General features: G+C 32.7%; 1 protein-coding gene and 1 pseudogene across 2 annotated transcripts in view; one reads left to right on the top strand and one right to left on the bottom strand.

Annotated features, from left to right (window-relative positions):
- STAG1 (STAG1 cohesin complex component) overlaps nt 1–22,882 on the top strand; it is a 318,115-nt gene that overhangs the window by 113,198 nt on the left and 182,035 nt on the right. For both annotated transcript variants that reach the window (XM_074301602.1, XM_074301601.1), the window contains exons 2-3: nt 2,848–2,972; nt 22,346–22,448. In XM_074301602.1, the coding sequence (XP_074157703.1) occupies nt 2,944–2,972; nt 22,346–22,448 (132 nt within the window). In that variant the 5' untranslated portion in view covers nt 2,848–2,943. The remainder of the gene's footprint in view (nt 1–2,847; nt 2,973–22,345; nt 22,449–22,882) is intronic.
- LOC141561692 (ubiquitin-ribosomal protein eS31 fusion protein-like) lies at nt 4,456–4,949 on the bottom strand (annotated as a pseudogene).

Below are 22,882 nucleotides of genomic sequence, written 5' to 3'. Positions count from 1 at the left end.
TACATTCAAGTGAAAGAAGTTTAGAAAATAAAGAAATGCTACTAAATAAAATACAACGTAAATGTGTGTAACATTGCTTTTTTGAAATTATTATTGTAACTTTTTATTGGCAAAACATGCATGGGTAATTTTTCAACATTGACCCTTGCAGACACTTCTGTTCCAGCTTTTCCCTTCCTTTCCTCCATCCCGTCCCCTAGATGGCAGGCAGTCCCATACATGTTAAACATCTTAAAGTATATGTTAAATACAGTTATCTTGTTGCACAAGAAAAATCTGATTTAGAAAGAAAGTAAAAATAACCTGGGAAGAAAAACAAAAATTCTAGCAAACAACAACAGAAAGAGTGCAAATGCTACATTGTGGTCTACATTCATTTCCCAGTGTTCTTTCGCTGGGTTGTAGCTGGTTTTATTCATTACTACAATTGGAACTAATTTGGATCCTCTCATTGCTGAAGATAGCCACTTTCATTAGAATCGATAACATTGCTTAAAAAAAAAAAAAAAAAAAAACCACAATTAAAAATAGACAGAATTTTGCAAAAATTTTGATGAAATGCTAAAGAAGTAACTTACATCATTTAAGAAATATAATCTTTCTTTCTTTCCTAATAGCAAATTTTAAGAAAACAAAAAAAAAAAACTTTAAAAAAATATCTAAGCCAGAATAAAATATTTTCAAATCCATTTTTTTCTGCCTGTCATTATTTTCTGTAATTATTATCATAATTTGATTATCCATTTCATAAAATACTTCATTTTGTTCTAAAGATACTTTGCCCAATTTTCAAGGTTACTTTGCTTTAGCATGTGCTCACTTATTTTGATGCTTGATGTGAATATTCCTTCATCATTCCTTACTTTCTTAATCTATGTAGTACTTGTCATTGCGCTTTAATTACTTAGAAGGGATCCATCCAAATCCCAATAAACTGAAGACTCTTCCTTTCTCAACATCACATACAGTGGAACTCATGAGCTTTTCCTTTTTCATCCCTTGCTGTTCATTTTTCATTCCTTGAGCACTGGAGTGTCCCATTTTGGTCATATATATTTTTTACATTACCTCTTTCTTTGTACCCTCCATAATCCTTACAACTATGCTCACCTCCTTTTCTAAAGTCAACCTGAAGGCGAACTCACTGTAATGTGATACCCTCATTCAAGTCCTTTACTTCATTGTCTTATGGCATATTGCATATTTCTAGAACCCAACCTTGTATTATTCCCACATTCACTTGCACGTGCTGCTCCAATAGTGATGGAGGATAAGCTACAAATTTGTTGTTTAAATTGATTTTTGTGAGTTCAGTCTGGCCTCAGACACTTAATAGCTGTGTGACCCTGCATAAGAAGCTTAATCTTATTTGCCTCAGTTTCTTCCTTTTATCAAATGTGGTGGAGAAGATATGGCAAAATCTTCCAGTTTCTATACCAAAAAAATACGAAATGCTGTCATGACTAAAATGAGTGAATAAAAGTGCAATTTCCAACACATCACTCTATCTTGTGATACTTGTTTCATACCTTATAGTATAGGTAATGAACTATGTTAGATGGATTGCTTTATATGAATGTTTTGGTAAGTGTCCCGTTCAACCTGTTCTAGACTTGGATTTGCAATTATGAAACAAAAATGTGTAAATTATCTATACCTATTGATTCAAGAGTCTCATCACTGAATATCTTTATCTCAGGGATATGAAAGATAGAATCAGAGATGTAATATCAAAATTCTAATAGTAGTACTATTTTTGGTCCTGAAAAATTAGAAGCAAAGTAAATAAATACCACTTGGGAAATGGGGGGGGGGAACTATACATTAAATAACGAGATATTACTGTACAGTAACAAGTTACTTCTCGCTTGAATATGTTGATTTGGAAGGCTTCTCAGTAGCCATCTAATCCCACTATATCAATTTACTGTTAATGAAACAGAATTCCAAGAAATTCGGCAAGATTTGTAAAGACTCATAAAGAAGAAAATAAGTGGAACCAAGTAAACACAAAATGCTATATGCAATAATTATAACAATTTAAAAAGAAATCATCCAGTGGTAGAAAGGAGTAAAGGGAGATTACTGAAAATCCTCCGGGAGAGATAAGCATACCTCTTCCCTCACAGAGGAATATAGGGATAATTTGAATTTTGCAATGTGTATATAGTCAGATAAGCCTTCTGTGTTTGTTTTCCTTTGTGAGAAAGAAGGAAGGGTTAATAAGGCACAAATAATCAAGAAATATTCAGGGTACTTTTATACTTTCGAAGATATATTTTGACTATTGTGATGCTTTGGATTATTGACCTAACTTTAGAATGTCTTGTGTAGGATGGTAGAAGGCAAGAAGAGAGCTGGTATCAGTGGTGTATAAGCCACCATATGTCTAGGGGGGTATGACTATATTTGATAGGTACCTGGATGGGTGAGTCATTAAGGGCTGGCGTTTTTAAATTGATAACATGTTTAGACCAAAAATTAATTGAGAACATAAATGAGGTAAAATAAACATTTTATTTACCATGCTCAAAAATATCTTGTATTATAAATAGTGGAAAAAAAGCTAAATTCACATTTTGAATTGAATATTGAAAAAAAAGTTAACATTTGAGTATGTACATTTTACAAGTCAATCTGAGAGTTCTAATAAGCCACTTAGAAAATAATGTGGCAATAGACTCTTTAAGTATGGAGGAAATTTTGTTGTCTTAAATCATAGGAAAGAAGCCACATTAACCTTTGAATTTTTACTTTATAGCTATAGGATTTAAAATATTATTAAAATATTTCCTTGCCTTACTAGTTCATGTTATAATATGTTGTTCTTATGTTTTTTTTAAACAGATTTATCTTTGAGATTAATTTCATAAAAAAAAAAATCTTTGAAGAAGCTACACCTCTCTCAGAACTCTGTTGTCCCATTAAAAAACTGTTCCAACAATGATTACATCAGAGTTGCCAGTGTTACAGTGAGTATTATAATTTTCTAACTTCCTTTTTTCAATAGTATTGTTTCCAATTATATGTAAAACAAATTTTACCTTTTATAAGCAATTTGATATAGATTTTATATAGTCATATAAAGCATTTCCAAATTGTCATTGTTGTAAAAAAAGAGAAAGACCAAAAAGGAAAAAGCCATGAAAAAAAGAAATTGAAAACAGTATGATCAGAGTCCATAAGTTCTTTCTCTGGATGTGGCTGGCTTTTTCAAACATCATGAGTCCCATTGTAATTGTCTTAGATTATTGTATTGCTGAGAAGAGAGAAATCATTCATAGTTGATCATCACACAATGTATTGCTGATGTGGTCTGTGTACAATGTTTTTCTGGTTCTGCTCATTTGACTTTGCTCACTTGAATCACATGACTTCATATGTGCCTTGTCATAGTTCTGAAATCTGCCTGCTCTTAGTGTCTTATAACACAATAGTGTTCCATCACATTCATATACCACAGTTCTTTCAGCCATTCCCCAATTGATGAGTATCCATTTATTTCCAGTTTTTTGCCAACACAAAAAAGAGCTTCCTGTAAATATTTTTGTACTTGTAAGTTCTTTCCTCTTTTTTTTTTTTAATCATCTCTTTGAAATGTATACCTCATATTATTATTGCTGTATCAGAGGATAAATGTACAGTTTGGTTGCCCTTTGGGCATAGTTTAGTTTTTGTATTTTAAATGAAGTAACTGTTAAAAACAATCATGTTAAATTCAAGTATTGCCTATTTTTAAAGATATTTTTATTGAATAAAATGCCTTAGTACTCAGCTTCTTAGTGAGGAAGATCTATTTTTGAATCGTGCTTTCAACACTTAAAATATTTTTAAAAATTATTTTTACTTATTTCATTAAATATTTCTCAATTACATGTGAAAAAAATTAGCAGTCATTAAAAAAATTTGGAATCTCAGTTTCTCTCATCACTTCTTGCTCCTTGAGATGGCAAGCAGTTTAATTTCAGTAATACGTGTTAGTTCATGTAAAAAATATTTCCATAGTAGCCATGTTGCAAAACCAAAAAACAAAATAAAATAGGATAAAGATTTTTTAAAAAAAATATTGTGCATTAGTCTATATTCAATGTTCATCACTTCTCTCTCTGGGAACTTCATAGTATTTTTTATCACAGGTTCTTTGGAGTTGTCTTGGATTATTGTTTTGATCAAATTCACTAAGTCTTTGACAGTTGATCAGCCATACAATATTGGTGTCACTGTGTTTGCTTTTCTCCTGGTTCTGCTCATTTTATTTTGTATTAAAGCATTTTATTCATAATTTCTTGTATTCTTTCAGAATCATATATTACAACTTGTTGAGCCATTTCTCAGATGCTGCTGCTTCTAACATCTGATAAGGATGTTGCCACAGGAATTTAAAAACAAAAACATACCCATCTTATAGTCATGTTTTAAAGTTCAAATAAAACAGTGTATGTCCTTTAGAAAACTCAATATCACTATATAAATATCTGTAATTTTTATCATTAGAATTGTGGTTTGTTCACTTTTTTTTTTATAAATAATATATTTACTTATCTTCTGGCTTGTTGAAGATAGTAGGTTAGGCAACACTTCCCACAATAATGTCTGTCAAAATGACTAGCTATAGAGACTCCAGCACCAATTTCATCAGAAGGGCCCTCTTCTTAAAGGCAGCTAATCTGTACATGAAAAGAGCAAGCTGAACTTTTTCTTATGCTTGTTCTTTTTCCGGCTGGTGTTAAGACTTGTTCTTTGTCTTCCTGGCACCACCCCAGAGCCGCAGGAAAAGATGAAGAGCGAACTACTTCTAAATGCTGGTAGTCAGACATCAAAATCAATCTTTGTTGATCAGGGGGAATATTCCTTCTTTATCTTGTACCTTAGGCTTAAATTTTCAATAGTAATGGATGGTTCGAGTTCATGATGGTGTTTCCCATCAAAGGCTTCACAAAAATCTGCATTGTGGTACTGGGTCCACCCCCTGTTGATCTGAAAGAGAGTTCATTATTAGAATTGTTAAACAGAACTTTTCATAATAATACACTTAAATTTTCTCTCCATATTTAATTTTTATAATCTAAATTTTCTTTCATCTGTTTCAGTTGAAAGATATAACTAGCTATGATCTGCAGTTATTTTCTCTACAAAGTAAAATGCTGTCCTAAGGATAAATTTAACGAGAATGAATGTGTAAATGTAGCAATTATTCATAGGCTTATTAAACACATAGCCATTTTCTATCATCTCCCCAATGCCTAAGGGCATTTTGTGTGTGTGTGTGTGTGTGTGTGTGTGTGTGTGTGTGTGTGTGTGTGTGTGTGTGTGTGTGTGTTTGTGAAACGATTGCAAACATAGCTAAAGAACCTTTTCTTAATAAAGTTTAGATTACCTTAGTTTCGATAATGTTTAGAATCTTAAGAATTTTCTAATAATTTGAATCAGTTTCAGACCCTACTGGGTCTCTGCCCTCTAGAAGTTTACACTCTCTTATTGATTTGATACATTTTATATTTAGTGTGGTCTATTGGGGAGACTAAATCAAAAAGAGATTATGGGTATTATCACTCAAATTAGAAATAGTAATAATAATTTAAAAAAAAAACACTTGGCAAGAGACCTAATTAAGTGAAGTTATGCCAAGGCCATTTGAAAATGGAAATAGAATTAAAGCAACAAACCAGAAGAAAAGTGGACAAGTTGTACTGTGTTTTGATAATAAATTCTTTGCTATACTATGAAAAATAATGGAGCCAGCAGCCATGACTTTTCCCATTTTGAGTTTAATAACCAGTGGAGATCTGTTAATGAAAAATATCAGTAGTAGTGGTAACAATATCTTAGTAGCAGCTGCTGAAAGTAGTAGCCCAGGGGGGTAAACTTTGCTGCTTATTGTTTATGGTTACAAAGAACACTAATATGATGTGATTCAGTCAATATATTGAGTTTCTGATAAAACATATTTATTTCCCTTAAAAAAAAAAGTCACGTTGACCTGTACCCTAGATATGATTTAACTCTACTATTTATAGAAAAGAGGTAATAGAATTCAGTTTCAAAAGAGATGACATGATATTATTTCTTGGATAAGTAAAATGTTGTGGAAGTTTGGGTAGAGAGAAAAAGCGGTTAAAACTGAGACATAATTACTTATATTTACTTTATTATATTATAATTATTTAGATGCATATTTCACCCTCATCATGTCTTCCTTTCTTCCTGGATTATCCGCTTTTTCCATTTGATAGTTGTTATGAAAAGCCCCAGGCTATAGTTAATAACTTTTTAAAATTGAAATTTTAAACTGGTTAACTATTTAAGATATTTACATTGTTTATTTCTAGATGGTGAATAATATGGGTGCTCTTTATGCTGTTATTTTTTATTCTTTTCTCATTTTATAATTCTATAATATCTTTTCATGTCATTGCTTTCCTTTCAGTGCCAAATTGAGAATTTTTTATGTTTGTTCAATAGGGAGCCGGTAGAATTTATGGGGTCTGGGAGTAGCATGATCAAAGCTATAATTTCAGGAAAATAACTTTGATAAATCTGCCGAATAGGGATATGTATGTAATTAGGGCCATACCAGAATGATGGCTGTTTGAGTTGAGAGAAATAGGAACAATGTAATGAAGGTAGAATTGTCATATTGGATACGTGGATAAGGATGACATTGAGGTGATAAGCTTGAATGATTGAGAACATTTGATTTGTTTTTATTTTTGAGATTCTTTTGTGTTACCTAGCTTTCAATGTCCAAGTTGTAAATGGTGATACATACTTTTATTTGCAGCTCCCAAGAGAGATTACAGCTAGGTAGATTCATGCAAATCATAATTTTACTCTTGGGAGGTGATAAGATCATTTTCTTAACAAGAGAAAGAGGACCTGGACTGAACCTTTGAAATCACTTCTGGTTATTCCTGAGTATTTCCTATTTGAATATACAACAAAAAAGATTGAGAGAAATTACTTAGGGAGAAGTGGAAAGGAACAGTTTTAGAAAAGCATAGGAAAAAAATTATTTAACAAAAGAAAGTGTCGTGTGCTATAGAGAAACTACAAAGGATATTGATTTGAGAAAAGGCCATTAAATTTGGCCACTTAAGAAATCATTAATAACCTTAAAGAGAACAGGTTTAATTGAATGATGAGGTCAGAAGCCAGATTGCAAAGGCTTTAGAAGCAAATAAGAGGAAGTGGATGCACTCATTGTGAAATGTTTTCTCAAAAGGTTTAGCTGAGAAGTAAAGGAGAGATAGACTAGATTAGACCTGTTTTCACTGATAGTCACTATTGGTGAGACTGGGGACAGATAAACCGTAAACCAGGATGCAGCCAATGGGGTTGTTAACTTGATTTGATCTTTCTGGAACACGATTTGGAATTATGTTAAAAATAAAGTCATAAAATTTAGTCACACAATTTAGCCAAGAAATCCCAGTGTTAAACATGTAAAGGTAAAAGACACAATTCATAATATCACTTTATGTGGTAATAAAAAAACTGGAGAAATAAATACACATTAATTGAAGAATGTCTAGAAAGTTGTTATACATAATATAATGGAATATTACGGCTCCATATCAAATGATTATAAAGAATTTGGGGGAGCATGGGAAAAATTAAATGAACTAATTGAGAACAAAGTAAACAGAATTAAGATAGTTTTACAAACTCATTACCACAGGCAGAGCCAGGATGTCTAAGTAAGTCAAGAATATACCTGACTTACTCAATCTCTTACATGACACAATCATACTATCAATAGTATAATCATCCATGGCTATTCTGAAGAAAATACTATCCATACCTAGAGAAAAAAATGATTGTGTCTGAAATCAGATGGAAGCATTCTCTTTATCTCTCTGCATGGGTAGTTTTTTACAACATTATCCCTTGCACTTACTTCTATTCAGATTTTTTCCCTTCCTCCCCCAAACCCCTCCCCCAGTTGGCAAGCAGTCTTATATATGTTAAATATATTACAGTATAATTTAGATACAATATATGTGTGTAGAACCGAATTTTTTGTTGCACAGGAAGAATTGGATTCAGAAGGTAAAAATAACAGTTTACATTCATTTCCCATTGTTCCTTTTCTGGATGTAGCTGGTTCTTTCCATCATTAATCAATTGGAATTGGATTAGCTCTTCTCTATGTTGAAGAAATCCACTTCCATCAGCATACATCCTCGTACAGTATCATTGTTGAAGTGTATAATGATCTTCTGGTTCTGCTCGTTTCACTCAGCATCAGTTGATGTAAGTCTTTCCAAGCCTCTCTATATTTCTCCTGTTGGTCATTTCTTATAGAACAATAATATTCCATAACATTCATATACCATAGTTTACCCAACCATTCTCCAATTGATGGACATCCATTCATCTTCCAGCTTCTAGCCACTATGAAAAGGGCTGCCACAAACATTTTGGCACATACAGGACCCTTTCCCTTCTCTAGTAGTTCCTTGGGGTATAAGCCCAGTAGTAGTATGGCTGGGTCAAAGGGTATGCACATTTTGATAACTTTTTGGGCATAATTCCAGATTGCTCTCCAGAATGGTTGGATTCTTTCACAACTCCACCAACAATGCATCAGTGTCCCAGTTTTCCCACAGCCCCTCCAACATTCATCGTTATTTGTTCCTGTCATCTTAGCCAATCTGACAGGTGTGTAATGATACCTCAGAGTTGTCTTAATTTGCATTTCTCTGATCAATAGTGATTTGGAACACTCTTTCATATGAGTGGAAATAGTTTTAATTTCATCATCTGAAAATTGTCTGTTCATATCCTTTGACCATTTATCAATTGGAGAATGGCTTGATTTCTTATAGATTAAAGTCAATTCTCTGTATATTTTGGAGATGAGGCCTTTATCAGAACCTTTAACTGTAAAAATTTTTTCCCAATTTGTTACTTCCCTTCTAATCTTGTTTGCATTAGTTTTGTTTGTGCAGAAACTTTTTAATTTGGTGTAATCAAAATGTTCTATTTTGTGATCAATAATGTTCTCTAGTTCTCCCTTGGACACAAACTCCTTCCTCCTCCACAAGTCTGAGAGGTAAACCATCCCATGTTCCTCCAATTTATTTATGATTTCGTTCTTTATGCCTAAATCTTGGACCCATTTTGATCTAATCTTAGTATGTGGTGTTAAATGTGGGTCCATGCCTAGTTTCTGCCATACTAATTTCCAGTTTTCCCAGCAGTTTTTGTCAAATAATGAATTCTTATCCCAAAATTTGGGATCTTTGGGTTTGTCAAAGATTAGATTGCTATTTTTATTCACTATCTTGCCCTGTGAACCTAACCTATGCCACTGATCAACTAGTCTATTTCTTAGCCAATACCAAATGGTTTTGGTGACTGTTGCTTTATAATATAGCTTTAAATCAGGTACACTTAGACCACCTTCCTCTGACTTTTTTTTCATTAGTTCCCTTGCAATTCTCGACCTTTTATTCTTCCATATGAATTTTGTTGTTATTTTTTCTAGGTCATTAAAATAGTTTCTTGGGAGTCTGATTGGTATAGCACTAAATAAATAGATTAGTTTGGGGAGTATTGTCATCTTTATTATATTCGCTCGGCCTATCCAAGAACATTGAATGTCTTTCCAATTATTTAAATCTGACTTTATTTTTGTGGCAAGTGTTTTGTAATTTTGCTCATATAATTCCTGACTCTCCTTTGGTAGATATATTCCCAAATATTTGATACTATCGACTGTTATTTTGAATGGAATTTCTCTTTGTATCTCTTGCTGTTGGATTGTGTTGGTAATGTATAAAAATCCTGAGGATTTATGTGGATTTATTTTGTATCCTGCGACTTTGCTAAAATTCTGAATTATTTCTAATAGCTTTTTAGCAGAGTCTTTGGGGTTCTCTAAATATACCATCATGTCATCTGCGAAAAGTGACAATTTGATTTCTTCATTTCCTACTCTAATTCCTTGGATCTCTTTCTCGGCTCTTATTGCCAAGGCTAGAGTTTCTAGTATTATATTGAATAGTAATGGTGATAGTGGGCAACCTTGTTTCACTCCTGATCTAACAGGGAAAGGTTCTAGTTTATCACCATTACATATGATGTTTACTGAAGGTTTTAAATATATGCTCCTTATTATTTTAAGGAATAGTCCATTTATTCCTATACTCTCAAGTGTTTTTAGTAGGAATGGATGTTGGATTTTATCAAATGCCTTTTCTGCATCTATTGAGATGATCATATGGTTTTTATTAATTTGATTATTAATATGGTCAATTATACTAATAGTTTTCCTAATATTAAACCAGCCCTGCATTCCTGGTATAAATCCCACTTGGTCATAGTGTATTATTCTGGGGATGATTTTCTGAAGTCTATTTGCTAATATCTTATTTAAGATTTTAGCATCAATATTCATTAAGGAAATTGGTCTATAGTTTTCTTTCTCAGTTTTCGATCTACCTGGTTTAAGTATCAGTACCATGTCTGTGTCATAGAAGGAATTTGGTAGGACTCCTTCAATCCCTATTTTTTCAAATAGTTTACATAGCATTGGAGTTAGTTGTTCTTTAAATGTTTGGTAGAATTCACCTGTAAATCCATCTGGTCCTGGGGACTTTTTCTTAGGAAGTTGGTTAATAGCTTGGTCTATTTCTTTTTCTGAGATGGGACTATTTAGACTACTTACTTCTTCCTCTGTTAATCTGGGCAAGCTATATTTTTGAAGGTATTCTTCCATTTCATTTAAGTTATCAAATTTATCGGCATAAAGTTGAGCAAAGTAGCTCCTAACTATTGTTCTAATTTCCTCTTCATTAGTGGTGAGTTCACCCTTTTCATTTTCAAGACTATCAATTTGCTTTTTCTCTTTCCTTTTTTTAATCAGGTTTACTAAGGGTTTGTCTATTTTGTTGGTTTTTTCATAAAACCAACTCTTAGTTTTATTAATTAATTCAATAGTTTTTTTACTTTCAATTTTATTAATCTCACCTTTTATTTTTTGAATTTCAAGTTTTGTGTTTGTCTGGGGGTTTTTAATTTGTTCCTTTTCTAGCAATTTTAGTTGTAAACCCAATTCGTTGGCCCTCTCTTTCTCTATTTTATGCAAGTAGGCCTGTAGAGATATAAAACTTCCCCTAATTACTGCTTTGGCTGTATCCCACACATTTTGGTATGATGTCTCATTATTGTCATTTTCTTGGGTGAAGTTATTAATTATGTCTATGATTTGCTGTTTTACCCAATCATTCTTTAGTATAAGATTATTTAGTTTCCAATTATTTTTTGGTCTATTTTCTCCTGGCTTTTTATTAAATGTTATTTTGATTGCATTATGGTCTGAAAAGGATGCATTTACTATTTCTGCCTTACTGCATTTGATTTTGAGGTTTTTATGCCCTAGTATATGATCAATTTTTGTATAGGTTCCATGAACTGCTGAGAAGAAAGTATATTCCTTTCTGTCTCCATTTAGCTTTCGCCAAAGATCTATCATATCAAACTTTTCTAGTATTCTATTTACCTCTTTGACTTCTTTCTTATTTATTTTGTGGTTTGATTTATCTAATTCTGATAGTGCAAGGTTGAGATCTCCCGCTATTATAGTTTTGCTATCTATTTCCTCTTGCAGCTCTCTTAATTTCTCTTTTAAGAATTTAGATGCTGCACCACTTGGTGCATACATGTTTAATATTGATACTGCTTCACTATTGATGCTTCCCTTTAGCAGGATATAATGCCCTTCCTTATCTCTTTTAATTAGATCAATTTTTGTTTTTGCTTGATCTGAGATGAGGATGGCTACTCCTGCTTTTTTGGTTTTGCCTGAAGCATAATAGATTCTGCTCCACCCTTTTACTTTTAGTTTGAATGTCTCATCCTGTTTCAGGTGTGTTTCCTGTAAACAACATATAGTAGGATTCTGACTTTTAATCCAGTCTGCTAACTGCTTCCTCTTTATGAGGCAGTTTGCCCCATTCACATTTATGGTTAGAAGGACTAATTCTATATTGCTTGCCATCCTATTAACCCCTGCTTATGCTTTTCCCCTTTCCTTCCCTTTTACCCTCCTATCCAGTATTAAACTGGTAAACACCACTTGCTTTTCACAGCCCTCCCTTTTTAGGATCCCTCCCCCACCTTAAAGATCCTCCCCTTATTTTATCCCTTTTCCTCGAAATTACTGTATTCCCTTCCCCTTAGCTTACTCCTTCCCTTTCACTTTTCAATGAAGTGGAAGAAGTTTCACCATAAATCGAATATGTCTATTGATACACGCTATGTTCATCTCCCTCCTTTCTTTCTCTCAGATATAATAGGTTACCTTTGCCTCTTCATGAGATGTAGTACCACCACTTTATACTTTTTTATGATATAATCTCCTTTCCACCTCTAGTTTCTAAGACAAATTGTACATATGTTCTTTACATATTTTTTTGACAGAAGTATAGTTCTCAAGATTTCTTTTTACCTTTTTTAGAAGTCTCTTGAGTTCTGTATTTGAAGATCAAACCTTTTATGTAGGTCTGGTTTTTTCATCAAAAATAGATGGAATTCATTTATTTCGTTAAATGTCCATCTTCTTCCCTGGAAAATGATGCTCATTCTTGCTGGGTATGATGCTCATTCTTGCTGGGTATGTTTTGTTTTTTTTTTGTTGTTGTTGTTGTTTTCAAAGTTGACTTTTATGGGGGGGAAAAAGAGTTAGAAGGGACCATAGATGTCATCTTGTTAAATTTCTAGTCTTATTTTACTTTATTTTTTGAGTGCTGATAGGTTTTTTAAATATTGAAGTTTAAAAAAGAAACATATAAAAGGGTAATTTTTCAACATTGACCTTTGCAATATCTTATATTCCAGTTTTTCTCTCCTTTCTGTCTATCTCCTGTCTTAGATGGTTAGTAATCCAATATATATTAAATATGGTAAAATTTATGTGTAAATCCAATTTAGACGTACATATTTATATAATTATCTTGCTGCACAAGAAAAATCTGATAAAAAAAGAAAGAAAACAAAATTCAAGCAAACAACTAAAGAAGTGAAAATACGATGTTAGAATTCCCACAGTCCTCTCTTTGGGTGTAGATGGCTCTCATCATCACAAGATCATTGGAATTGGACTCAAATCATCTCATTGTTGGAAAGAGTCTCCTCCATCAGAATTGATCATCGTTATCATCTTGTTGTTGCCATGTATAATGATTTCCTGGTTCTGATCACTTCACTTACCATCAGTTCATGAAAGGCTTTCCAGGCAGTCCTCTGTCAAATCATCTTTCAGATCATTTCTTATGGAACAATAATATTCCATAACATTCATATACCATAACTTACTCAGTTTCCAGTTTCTTTCCACTAGAAAAAGGGCTGCCACAAACATTTTTGCACATGCGGGTTCCTTTCCTTCCTTTATATAAACCCAGTAGAAACACTGATGGATCAAAGGGCATGCACAGTATGATATCCCTTTAGGCATAGTTTCAGATTGCTCTCCAGAATGGTTGACTCTGTTCACAGTTCCACCAACAATGTGTCAGTGTTCCAGTTTTCCCACATCCCCTCCAACATTCGTCATTATCTTTTCCTGTCATCTTAGCCAGTCTGAGAGGTATGTAGTGGTATCACATAGGTGTCCTATTTTGCATTTTTCTGATCAATAGTGATTTGGAGCACATTTTCATATGACTAGAAATAGTTTCAATTTCTTCATCTGAAATTTCTCTGTTTATATCCTTGACCATTTATCAATTGGAGAATGGCTTGAACTATTATAAATTTGATTTAATTCTATATTTTAGAAATGAGGCCTTTATCAGAACCCTTGAGTTTAAAAATTAATAGTGTGTATAAGTTTTGTTTATACAAAAACTTTTAAACTTAATATATAATCAACATTATCTGTTTGGTGTTCATTAATGAATTCCAGTTCTTTGTTCACAAATTCCTACCTCCTCCATAGATCTGAGAGGTAAACTATCTTTTGTTCTTCTAATTTGCTTATGGTATCACTCTTTTTGTCTAAATCATGAACCCATTTCTATCTTATCTTGGTATATGGTATTAGGTGTGGGTTAATACCTAGTTTCTGCCATTCTAGTTTCCAATTTTCACAGCAGTTTTTGTCAAATAGTCTTATCCCAAAAGCTGGAGTCTTTGGGTTTATCAAACATTAGATTATTATAGTCATTGACTATTTTGTCCTGTGAATGTACTCTATTCCACTAATTGACTACTCTATTTCTTAGTAACAAACGGTTTTGATGGCCACATAGTTCAGCCACATTTATTTACTTTTTTCTTTTTTTTCATTAATTCCTTTGAAATTCTTAACTTTTTGTTCTTCTAGATGAACTTTGTTATTTTTTCTACATCTGTAAAATAATTTCTTGGGAGTTTGATATGGCATTGAATAAGTTAATTAATTTAAATAGTGTTGTCATTTTTATTGTATTAGCTCAACCTTACTATGAGCTCTTGGTATTTTTCCAATTGATTAGATCTGACTTTATTTGTGGAGAAAATGTTTTGTAGTTGTATTCATATAGCTCTTGATTTTGCAGACAGATTCCCAAATATTTTATAGTATCAACAGGTTTTTGAATGGAATTTCTTTTTGTATCTCTTGCTACTGGACTTTGTTAGTTAGTACTATATAAAAATGTTGATGATTTATGTAGATTTATTTAGTATCCTGAAACTTTGCTAAAGTTGTGAATTGTTTCTTGTAGTTTTTTAGTTGATTTTCTAGTATTCCTTTAATTTCTTTTTCTTCTCTTATTGCCAAAGCTAACATTTCTAATGCAATATTGAATAGTAATAGTGATAGTGGGCAACCTTGTTTCACTCCTGATGTCATTGGCGATGGTTTTAATTTGTCCCCATTACATATGATGTTTGCTGATGGTTTTAAATAAATACTACTCATCATTTTAAGGAAAAGTCCATTTATTCCTATACTGTAGTGTTTTAATAGGAATTGGTGTTGGGCTTTATCATATGCTTTTTCTGCATTTATTGAGATCATCACATGATTTCTTCTAGTTTGATTTTTCATATAGTCAGTTATGCTATTAGTTTTCCTAATATTGAACCAACCCTGCATTCCTGGTATAAATCCTACTTGGTTATAGTATATCATCCTGAGGATAACTTTCTCAAGGAAGTCCCTTTGCTAATAATGTATTTAAGATTTTTGCATCCATATTCATTAGGGAAATTGGTTTATAATTTTCTTTCTTTTGTCTTCACCCTACCTGCTTTAGGTATCAGCACCATATCTGTGTCATAAAAGGAATTTGGTTAGATTCTTTCTTTGCCTATTTTTTCAAATAATTTGTATTGTATTGGAATTGTTCTTTAAATATTTGGTAGACTCTCAGACTTGTGGAGGAGGAAGGAATTTATGACCAGAGGAGAACTAGAGATCATTATTGATCACAAAATAGAAGATTTTGATTACATCAAACTAAAAAGTTTCTGTACAAATAATACTAATGCAAACAAGATTAGAAGGGAAGTAACAAATTGGGAAAATATTTTTAAAAACAAAGGTTCTGACAAAGGTCTCATTTCCAAAATATATAGAGAACTGACCATAATTTATAAGAAACCGAACCATTCTCCAATTGATAAATGGTCAAAGGATATGAACAGACAATTCTCAGAGGAAGAAATTGAAACTATATCCACTCACATGAAAGAGTGTTCCAAATCACTACTGATCAGAGAAATGCAAATTAAGACCACTCTGAGATACCACTACACACCTGTCAGATTGGCTAAGATGACAGGAACAAATAATGACAAATGTTGGAGGGGATGTGGGGAAATTGGGACACTAATACATTGCTGGTGGAGTTGTGAAAGAATCCAGCCATTCTGGAGAGCAATCTGGAATTATGCCCAAAAAGTTATCAAACTGTGCATACCCTTTGACCCAGCAGCGCTACTACTGGGATTATATCCCAAAGAAATACTAAAGAGCGGAAAGAGACATATATGTGCCAAAATGTTTGTGGCAGCTCTTTTTGTTGTAACTAGAAACTGGAAGATGAATGGATGTCCATCGGTTGGAGAATGGTTGGGTAAATTGTGGTATATGAAGGTTATGGAATATTATTGCTCTGTAAGAAATGACCAGCAGGAGGAATACAGAGAGGCCTGGAGAGACTTAAATCAACTGATGCTGAGTGAAATGAGCAGAACCAGAAGATCACTGTACACTTCAACAACAATACTGTATGAGGATGTATTCTGATGGAAGTGGAAATCTTCAATATAAAGAAGATCCAACTCACTTCCAGTTGATCAATGATGGACAGAGGTAGCTACACCCAGAGAAGAAACACTGGGAGGGGAATGAAAATTGTTAGCACTAATATCTGTCTGCCCAGGTTGCATGTACCTTCGGATTCTAATGTTTATTGTGCAACAAGAAAATGATATTCGCACACATGTATTGTACCTAGACTATATTGTAACACATGTAAAATGTATGGTATTGCCTGTCGTCGGGGGGAGGGAATAGAGGGAGGGGGGGTAATTTGGAAAAATGAATACAAGGGATAATATTATAAAATATATATATATATATATAAATATTTGGTAGAATTCACATGTAAATCCATCTGGCTCTGGAGATTATTTTCCTTTGGGAGTTGATTAATAGTTTGTTCTGTTTCTTTCTCTAAAACGGGATCATTTAAATAATTTATTTCCTTTTCTATATTTTTGTAGGTATTCTTCCATTTCACTTAGATCATCAAATTTAATGACATATAGTTGGCCAAAATAATTACTAATTATTGCTCTAAATTTCATTTTCATTGGTGGAAAATTCTCCTTTTTCATTTTTGAGATTTAACAATTTGGTTTTCTTCTTATAATCAAATTAACTAAAGGTTTATTTCTTTTGTTTTTGTTTTTCATAAAACCAACTCTTAGTTTCACTTATTAATTCAATAGCGTTCTTGCTTTCAATTTTATTACCCTCCCCTTTTATTTTCAAAATTTCAAATTTGGTATTTAACTGGGGTTTTTTAATCTTTCCTTTTATTTATTTATTTTGTTTATTTATTTATTTTTGGTTGTTGTTGTTGCAAACTCAATTCATTGTGTTTCCCTATTTTATGCAAGTAAGCATCTAGAAATATAAAATTTTCCCTAATAACCACTCTGGTTGCATCTCAGAAATTTTAGCATGTTGTCTCATTATTGTCATCTTGAATGAAATTATTGATTGTGCTTGTGATTTGTTATTTAACCCATTCATTCTTTAGGATTCGATTATTTAGTTTCCAATTAATTTTTTTTCTATTTTTCCATGGCCTTCTAATGCATGTAATTTTTATTGCATCATGATCTGAAAAAAATGCATTTGCTATTTCTGCCTTTCTGCTTTTGATTTTGAAGTCTTTATGCCCGAATATGTGGCTATCATACCTAACTTTTCTAAAATTCTATTTACCTCCTTAAGTTTTCAAAATTTATTTTGTAGTTCTTTTCCCCCCCCTTCATTAAAGGTTTTATTTTTCAAAACCTATGCATAGACAATTACTCATGCAAAATCTTGTATTTCAGTTTTTCCCCACTTACCCCGCTCTTCCCCTAGATGGCAAGTAGTCCAATATAAGTTAAACATGGTAGAAATATATGTTAAATCCAATATATGCATATGTATTTATACAATTATCTTGCTGCATTAAAAAAATCAAATGGGGCCATAAAAAAACAAAGATAAGCAAAATAAAATCCAAGCAAACAACAATAAAGAAGAGTGAAAATGCTATGTTGTAAACCATACTCAGTTCCCACAATCCTCTTTCTGGATGTAGATGGCTTTCTTCAGTAAACAATTTAAACTGGTCAGAATCATCTCATTGCTGTAGATTCTTGCATGGATCCCACACTGCCCTGGGACTGTGCACTGCTTTCTCTTAACCCGCCTCCATCCTTCCGTGCCTGATTGAAACAGATCTTTTCCAAAGATCTTCCAAAGTATCTTCTGCTGGAAATTTGTTGCATTCTGAATATTTATGGGTTTTGTCAGAGGCTTAATTTGCTGTTAATTTGAGGGATATGGGAAGAGCTCAGAAAAAGGCATGTCAACTCTCTGCCATTTTGGCTCCGCCCCTCCAAATTTCTCATTTTATATGTGAGAAATTTTGAGATCAGAGATAACATGTAATTTGTCTCAGATCACACTACTTAAATAATTGAGATAGGTTTATAGCAAGATTCCTTTGTTCATGAAATGCTTTTTTTCTATTTTTTGTTCTTTGGTAAAAGGGGTATCTCACTGGATTAGGATCAGGAATAATATTTGGAAATAAAACAGTGTATTAAACAATAATTTAATATTTGCAATAAATAATTTCTCATTTGTTTTTAAGTAAATGGGTAATTATTGAACTACTTTTGTGTCCAGGAAAGGAGGGTAGCATGATAAGATAGGGTAATTTAATAAAGTTAATTTACCATTTGTGTGCAGGATAGGTTTTGAGGTAATAATAATAGATTGTTAATATTGAAGCATGTAAGAATTTTATTGCTGTGATTTGATGGAAGCTTGTAATGAGTTTGGTATGGAGGATTGGAAAGGAAGTGCATAGACAAGTTCTTCTGAAGAGAACAAATGTAGAGTTAAAAATTTGAGTACGCAATGGAGGGACATGCTTTTATTCATTAGTCATGTACTAAGTTCCTTTCTAAGGCAAAGAACTATTTCATGTCCAAAATGATGGTTTTATAAAGAAATCTAAAAGTAATTAAAAGAATTTATGCCCTTATGCAACATTCAGCCTAATGTGGTTAGTAGATCTAGAGAGGATAGTTTTAAGAATATAAAGATGGAACAAGGTTGAAAAGCTGATGGTATATGTAAAAAGTGGTCTACTGTCACATGGAATTGGGGTTTCATTTCCTATTCTATTACTTTCCCAAGTGCCATTTTGGACATATTATTTCATTTTCTCTGTCTTGGTTGCCTTATTTGTGAAAGACAACTTGCCTAGTTATCTATGTCATAGATTTGGAAAGAATATACTATAGCAAGACTATCTAATCTAACTCAGGAATCTAACTGTCATATTCATTGATTCTTGTAATATATATATATATGGGGACCTGAAATAATATACCAAGGAAACAGAAAATTTGCAGATACTTCCATATACTCTTATGTATAAAAGATTATAATATTACCAATCTAGGGCTGGAGGAAACCTCAGAAGCCATGTATTTCAACACCTGAATTTTGCAGATGAAGAAATTGACATTTAGAGATGTAAGTAGTACAGTCAGGAATTGAATTTAGATCTTATGACCTGAGATAAGTTCCCTTTTTACTGTACCATGAAGTCTTCAGATCCTGTAGTCTTTTTGGCAACTTGCAGTGTGGCCTTCTGGTGTTGTTTGTGATTGGTATTTAGGACTTGCTAGATAGGGAGTCAGAAGATGTAGATTCAAATTTTAATTCTTCTTTAAACTTAATTTTTGTGTGATCTTAAGTAATTTAACCTTATTTAATTAATTTATTATTTATCTACAAAATAATGGGGTAGGGATAAATTTTTTGTCAGTCCACAAGTATTTATTAATGTATATACATTGTGGCAACTACTGCATATACAATTATAAGAAAAAGGTAAGATAGCTTTTGCTCATAAGGCACTTATGTCCTAATAGAAGAGAACAACTTATAAAAAGAAGTTGAAAAAAGATAGATATGAATCATTCACTTGGGAGCAAGTTAGAGAAGTCTAGATTACATAGCCTGGTAAAAAATGCATAGATGGTAGCCTGTGCATTTTAGTTAAATGAATCTTCTGAGGAAAATATGGAATCAATGGGAGGGAATGCAGGAGAAGATTGTAGGGTTGAATGCAAAGCTAAGATTTGTCTGGTCTTAGTTTGTTACTACCATATCGTTATCTTTAAATTTCTTGCAGGATACCGTTTCCCCCACTAAATGGAAACTGCTTTTTTAAAGGCCAAAACTAACCTAACAACAATTGAAAAGGGTTAGATGAGGTTGGAATGGCCTCATATAGAAGTGACACTGGAAATGTCTTTTCCCCTCCTCAATAATATTTTATTTTTCCTAATACATGTAAAGAATAGTTTTCAACATTCGTTTTTGCAAGACTTTGTATTGCAAACTTTTCTCCCTCCTTCCTTTCCCTCTTCATTTCCCCAAGAAAACAAGCAATCTGATAGAGGTTAATGAAAATGTCTTTTTTTTTCTTTAAAAATTTTTAAAATAATATTTTGCTTTTCCAAATGCATGCAAAAATAAATTTCAACATTCACCTTCGCAAAACCTTATTTTCTGAATTTTTCTCTCTCTTTTTCCACTTCTGCTTTAACAAGAGAGCAAACAATCCAATATAGGTAAAACATGTGCAATTCTTCTAAATGTATTATCATGTTGCACAAGGAATATCAGATCAAAGAGTAAAAATACAAAAACAAGCAAACAAGAAGAAGTAAAAATATTATGCTTTGATTCACATTCAGTCACCATAGTTCTCTCTGGATATGGGTGATACTTTTCATCAGAAGTCTATTAGAATTATCTTGAATCATCTCATTGTTGAAAAGAGTTCCATTACAATTAATCATTACAAAATTTTGTGTAACAAAGTACAGACCGAGTGAAGTCTGCTTACTTCACTCAGCATCAGTTCATATAAGTGTTTGCAGGCTTTTCTGAAATCAGTGTGATTGTTATAGAACAATAATATTGCATTATATTTACATATGGTTAATGGTTCAGCCATTCCCCAGTTGATGAGCATCCAATTTCCAGGTCTTTGCCAGTAAAAAAGGACTGCTACAAACATTTTTGCACATTTGGGTCCTTTCCTCTCTTTTATGATCCTTTTTTGATATAGACCCTGTAGAGACACTGCTGAATCCCAAGGAAGCACAGGATTTATAGTCCTTTGGGTATAATGGAACTAAGTCTTTAAAGAATTTTTAGAAGTAGAATTAAGTAACATGAACATTTCAAGAATTAGGGACATTGCATAAGCACAGACATGGGAGATGAGCAGCAAGAAGGCTGGTTTGGCTAGAATCTGTAGTGTGTGAAGAGCAGTAATATAAAATTCAATTAGAAAGAAGTTAGAGACAGATTGTGAAGTCCTATTCAATCTGGGCAAATGAGAGGAGCAATAAGTGAAATAAAACTGGAATGGGAAGAAGTGACATGGGCAGGTCCAGATGGTCAGAATTTCTGGTAATATGAGGTCCTTTATCCCGTGGGCAAATGGGGATATACTTTGTTTCTGTGGCCTGCTGGTTATGTATGGAGCAGTTGATTTGGGCCATAGGTTATCTTCTTTAGCAAGCACAACTCTGCCCCACACTCTAGTTCAGGAGTTGGTTTGACTATCATCTCTGAATAGAAGAAAGAAAGGTATTGCTTCTCCAAGTTTCAGACTCAGAGCCCTTATTGGCTAATTTGGGAAAATTGTTTAATTACTTTTCCTTTTGTAATTTTCAAGGACAACTCTGTCCTAGTTCCCAGTTTTCTTGTAGCATTGTTATCCCTTCTATAAGAAGAAAGATATGTCTCTTGGATTTATTTCATATTACTTCTTTTCTCATTTTTCACTGTCCTAGCTAAAATAGTCTCTGAGATTTTACTCACTCTGACATTCCATGTCCTATTTTTGTACATTTTAACATGTTATCCCTGATGACTTATAATATTTTCCCATCTCATTTCTGCTTTTGAAAGTGCTGAACTAATTTAGATGTCACTTCTACAAATTCTGGACTGATTCTTTCCAATTTGAAGCGCCATACTTGCCCTCAAATTATCTTATACTTGGCTTATTTGAGTAAATGTTGCATCTTCAAGTAGACTGTAAGATGCATTTATCCTCATTTTTAGTGTGATATTTGTACAGGATAAACTTAATACTTGATTTTCATTTAAATTTGTATCTTTTACCCTAGCTCTTAATAACAAGTCTAGGTTTACCATAGATGTTGATATTCTCTTCCTGGTTTCTTCAGTTTTCTACAATAAACTTCCAGTGTTTTTTGTTTTTCTTCACATGATAGACTTTCCCTTGAGTTCTTTTAGTTCATTCTCTTGTCTTTTTCCCTTTTCATTTTATATTTTTTAGATATATGGCTTAGAACTACAAATAGCATTACTAATTTTTTTTCCAAGGCTAAAATAACATTTTTGTTTTGATTACAGAATGGTCTTAAAAATGAGTTTATCACTGAACCACTATAAAAGGAGATAAAGGCAAAAAAAAAAAAAAGAAATATGAAACTCAGTGATCATTTATTATTTACTTTGCTGGCTAGAAATAATTTGAATTAATATTTTATTTTCTAGGGATTCAACTAATGAAACCACTGCTCATTCAGATGCTGGCAGTGAGCTTGAAGAAACAGAGGTCAAAGGGAAAAGAAAAAGGGGTCGTCCTGGCCGGCCTCCAGTACGTATCTTATTCCTTTTTCTTGTCCTTGAAATAATTATTTAATTAAGGCTCAGCATGAGCCAAACCTTAATTCTCTTTGTCTTAATATTGTACCACAGTTTATTTTAAGCCTTGCATTGTCAAAACAAAACAAACAAAAAAAAAAAAAACCTTAAGAGATGATCTAGGAAAAGTAATAATGTTGGTGAGGAATGAATGAAGAGTCTATTACTTGTCCCAGATATTTTGGCTTTAGTATAGGACAGTGTCAGGATTAATGTTTTCTAATATATAAACTGATTTGGTGCCTTGAATGCTGTCTAAAAACCTGCATCTAAGGCTGATCTGATTTCTAATTAACTTAATTTGGATTGATATCTTTTTGTATGTTGCTATTCGTGATGTTAGATTTGTTTAGCAGAATTTCCCCAGTACCTGGAACATTTCTGGTT

Source organism: Sminthopsis crassicaudata, chromosome 3, assembly GCF_048593235.1.
Source record: "Sminthopsis crassicaudata isolate SCR6 chromosome 3, ASM4859323v1, whole genome shotgun sequence".
Lineage (NCBI taxonomy): Eukaryota > Metazoa > Chordata > Mammalia > Dasyuromorphia > Dasyuridae > Sminthopsis > Sminthopsis crassicaudata.
Note: the sequence above shows the minus strand (reverse complement) of the source record. Positions and strands in the feature narration are given on the sequence as shown.